This window comes from Rhagoletis zephyria, unplaced genomic scaffold (genome assembly GCF_001687245.7).
Source record: "Rhagoletis zephyria isolate East Lansing unplaced genomic scaffold, Rhagoletis_zephyria_1.1 Rzeph_scaffold_28648, whole genome shotgun sequence".
In the NCBI taxonomy this organism is placed as follows: domain Eukaryota; kingdom Metazoa; phylum Arthropoda; class Insecta; order Diptera; family Tephritidae; genus Rhagoletis; species Rhagoletis zephyria.
Window position 1 is genome coordinate 1 of NW_016185705.1, and position 4,834 is coordinate 4,834.

Here is a 4,834-nt window from a genome sequence, read left to right on the forward strand (position 1 = left end):
TGAATTTCAATGGCACTTTATTGTTTCGAATTGCATGTGGTATATATATGTATATGTACATACGTGTGTGTGTCTTGAAAAGTGTATGAGTGCTACTAACATGCATATGTATGTACATATGTATGTGCGTTAATTATGTACTTATATTAACTTGTGGTTTTTCTGTAGTTTTATTATTGCTGTCATTTTATTTGCATTTTTTACACTGAATTCTTTACACTTCCAGCTCCCGCACGCATTGCTTCATTTGGCCAACTGGTACGCAAGGCAGTTGGCAGCGCATTAATTTTAGAATGTTTGGCTGTAGGGAATCCGACGCCGCGCGCCCGTTGGTTAACCAGAGATCGACCTGTAACTTTCAGCCCCTTCTACGAGGTGACCAATGAGGGAAATTTGAAAATACACCGTGAGTATGACAAAACTGTGTGTGTAGTTGTGCGTGACTACCAATAATAGCACTGAAATGCTATCGAACACTTTGACTTAAAATTAAAAAAGTTTCGTTCGATACCGAGTATCGTTGGTATCGATACTTTTGAACCAAGTACTGAGTAGGTATCGATAAACCAAAAAAAAGAAAGTATTCGTATCGAAACCTGATACTAAGGCAAATTTGGTTTCGGCAATTTGTCCCCCACTGTTGGTACTAAGCGCCTTGTTTTTTATAGCTGCTTAATTTCCAGCAAAAACCGCGAGAAGACGATAAAGTCGTTAGAATGCAAAGAATATACCAAAGCGAATTTATACAAGGTGGTGTTACTGGCGAATTTTGATTTTCGCCGTGGTCCTTCTGAATGTCATCATCAAGGCGTATTTAACAAGGTGGTGTTGGCCGTATATAAGTAAAAAATTACACTAACAAATTATACGCTGATGTCCATACTGTCATTGGTATGAGTTACAATAAACACATCATTTTGACGTAATGGCCTCCACGGCGAAAAACTCAGCTGTCGCCCCAACACCACCTTGTTTAATACACCTTGGTCAACATGATGTGTTTGTTGTAATATGAATTCGCTTTGTTTACAATAAACACATCGTTTTGACATTCAAAAGGACTGCGTCGAAAACCTAAATTCGTCAATAACACCACCTTGTATAAATTCGCCTTGGAATATACGCTCGAATTGTTTCACCAAAATTGGTATAAGCGACATATACACGGCACAACTGCTCGAGTGGAAGAGTGAACTGGATGAATGCTCAGTGCAAACGTTTCAAGGCGATGTTAAACTCACTGGGTAACTCTATTAGACCCCGTTCACATGACAGGTGCTTAACACGCGTTTTAATAACGCGCACTAACACATACACGATTTTCCTTGCGTTTGATGCGAGTAAGCATGTGAACAACTTGAGTAAAATGCAACGAAACACGAGTAGTTGTAAACGCGCGTTTAGCATCTGTCATGTGAACAGGGAAAATACTAAAGGCACGGAAGTCTAGCTCTGTTATTGAAGAAAAGAAAGAAGAAGAAAAGTCTCACGAAGAGTTCATTGCAAAAAAAATATCTAAGTGGGGATAACCCGATTTGTACTTTTGTACAGCTCTTGACAGTTTTAGAGTGGGATGGTTTTGAAATTTTTTATTGAACTGAACCCATTCTCGACAAAAATTTCAAAACAAAAAAAATTCAATGTAACATATTGAATTCATGCGGAATGCAATCATGGGCAAAAGTATCGATTCTTTAGAATTGGTATTTTTCAGGTCTCCATACTTTCTNAAAAAGAAGAAAAAAAGACTCACGAAGAGTTCATTACAAAAAAATATATCTAAGTGGGGATAATCCGATTTGTACTTTTGTACAGCTCTTGACAGTTTTAGAGTGGGATGGTTTTGCAATTTTTTATTGAACTGAACCCATTTTCGATAAAAATTTCAAAACAAAAAAAATTCAATGTAACATATTGAATTCATACGGAATGCAATCATGGGAAAAAGTATCGATTCTTTAGAATTGGTATTTTTCAGGTCTCCATACTTTCTTTCTACGTCTAAGTAAAAGTATTCAGCCTCATTGCGTACGTCGTAAATTAGACTAAAATGCACGACTCGACAACATTGGCATTGCCTATTGTCGTGCTGAAATTATTAGACACGAAAACTGTCGAAAACTATCCAGCGCTGCCAAGTTTTCCCATTTTATTGCACTCGTCAAATGGAATTTTGAGGCAATGCTATGTATTTTTCGATACGACTCGACTCTCGAAGAACATGAAACTCCCAATGAGGTTGATTGATACCTGCATGGGCATGGGAACTTTTTAGAGGCATTGTTTGAAGTATTTTGCAAAACACAACGTTTTGATTGTTTAATGCAGAGTAAAACTTCATGCAACTGAGAAGGATTCGAGCTTTCTGTGCCTCTATTGGACTTAGCAAGNGACTGCCATTCTACATGAAACTCCCAATGAGGTTGATTGATACCTGCATGGGCATGGGAACTTTTTAGAGGCATTGTTTGAAGTATTTTGCAAAACACAACGTTTTGATTGTTTAATGCAGAGTAAAACTTCATGCAACTGAGAAGGATTCGAGCTTTCTGTGCCTCTATTGGACTTAGCAAGTTTGTGGATACTAACTAATAGTACTCCTGGCAGAGGACGATCTTCTTCTTTGCCACTTCCAGTAATAATTATTGCCTAAATTATATTGGTAATCATCTGTTGGAACGTTAGTGGGCTTTCAAAATAAATAATCTACCTGAAAGCGTTTCTAAAGACCCGAAACATAGATATACACATCATGTCTGAGATCCACTTCAACAATAAAGGCCACGTTGAAATGCAAAACTGTAAGTTTTTTTTACCACACGATGCACCCAGACAATAAAGACATAAGGGCTATTCGCGATCCGGTGCAAATGGCCTAGCATCATTGCATTGCAAATTTGTATTGCAAATTATTTGCAATACACAAACAAAATACACGCATTTGCATTTGTCATGGCTTGACAAATTTGCAATACCGAAAATCCATAGCATAAAAATGCTATGCATTGCATTCATAAACAAAACCAAAGCTGATGCACAAAAATTGTTTTGCAAAAGCTTTACCATGACAGTTTAATAAAGGTCGCTCACAATCCATGGCATATTTCTGCAATTGCATACATTTGTCAGCTCTTATGCACCGAATCGCGAATAGCCCTATAAAATAACTCGTACCGCACGGAATATTTACAAGCTACAAATATCTTGGCACAAGATCAAAAAAGGCCATCAGCGAAAATATGAAAAGTTTTTGAAAACTCTCGGCACAGATTTATTGCCGGAGATGATTATAACTTGAAACATACCTTCCGGGGTTCCCGCGAAATTATGTGAGTGCAACATAGGAGAGATTTACTGTAAATCGCACCTATTTGTAGCCAAATGTGGCCCTTAAATATTCAAATCTAATAACCTTGCAGCTTTGAAAATTAAAATCTGCTTCACATCAAGCGCTCTTCAAATTAATTTATTATTCAGACAATGCGCTTATTCCCGCCTGCGTTCGCTTCCCAAGCCACTTCAGCCGTCAACTGATCCTTGCGCATATTTTTGGGTAGTGTCGAATGCACCCACAGCTCGGCAGTGCTGACCAGCGTTGTGTCAAATTCCAATTATCTGTAAAATAAAAATGCAATTTTCCATGCAGCTGCACATATTTGCAACCTTTTCTATTTTAATTTATTTTTTCGTTGCATGCCACAACCACAACGCAATGGCGCCGTGCAACACACAAACAAACCTATACATATATATGCAAATATAAATGTGGCATACGTCGGATGAATGTTTTTCTGATTGGCGAATGGGAAATGGCGACCGTAATACACCCCACTGGTCAACTGGACAACGGGATAACAGGCGTGGAGGGTAGTCTGTCCGGAAATTACACTTGCACAGCGAATAATCTGTTCGGAAGCGATGAGATTCAATATCAAGTGATTGCCATGAAGCCACCTGCCGCCCCACAAATCATCGTACAATATGCAAGCGCCGATAGCATACGTGTCAGCTGGGATCCGCCAGAGGATGGTGGTGCCCCACTGCAGGGCTATAGCATCTCGTATCGCATCACTGGCGAAACATGGGCACAGACCGAACTGATGCCGGAGAATAACGCTTATACAATAACTGGCTTGAAGTGTGGCAATCAGTATATCATCAAGATGTCGGCGCATAATATTGTTGGCGATGGTGTGTCCAGTGAGGAAATTAACGTCTGGACCAAGGGCAAAGGTAAGTAAGTACTCTCTAATAGAGTGGGAATGAGTTGTTGAGTGATGGAGTGAGCGGGTGAGAGGGTGAATGTAAATAGCTTACGTTGACACATTCGCAAATGATTGACTGGGTGTGGGGAAGGGACTGTAGATAATCATTTAATATGTACTGCTACAGGGACTATTGAATGTGCATTACGAGATAATGTTTGAGGTAGTAGATTGCTATCTAAGCGCATATGCTGTAGATCAGTAAGAAATTTGCTCCTAAACAAAATATTTTATTTTTAGTGGGTAAACGCTGAAGGTTTTGGTGCATGTTCAAGCTTAACATTATATGTATGTGTATACAATAGATCGTACAAAAAAGGTCGCCGTTCTCCTTTGAGTCTAAAGTATTTTTGCATGCAATTGCGAAAAAAACATTGTTTTCTGAACCTAGGGATGGCTTTTTGCAAGCCTTTATTTAACTTGCTTTGAATGTAGGTATGTTTCTTCATATCGATGGCTGAGTGGAGGATAGACGATAGACCTATCTCGGCACCAGTTCACTTAAAACCGCCATATCTCAACTTATTACAACGCTTTTATCAACTTGCAATGTTGTGTTCCAGAAACTT

General features: G+C 38.9%; 1 protein-coding gene across 1 annotated transcript; it reads left to right on the forward strand.

Annotated features, from left to right (window-relative positions):
- Positions 1 to 226: 226 nt before the first annotated feature.
- Positions 227 to 4,233, forward strand: LOC108382786 (Down syndrome cell adhesion molecule homolog; the record flags this gene model as incomplete). The annotated part of the gene is made up of 2 exons (XM_017639158.1): positions 227 to 406; positions 3,859 to 4,233. Coding segments are annotated over 2 exons (555 nt in total), but the record flags the coding sequence as incomplete, so codon positions are not given.
- Between the last annotated feature and the right edge of the window lie 601 nt (positions 4,234 to 4,834).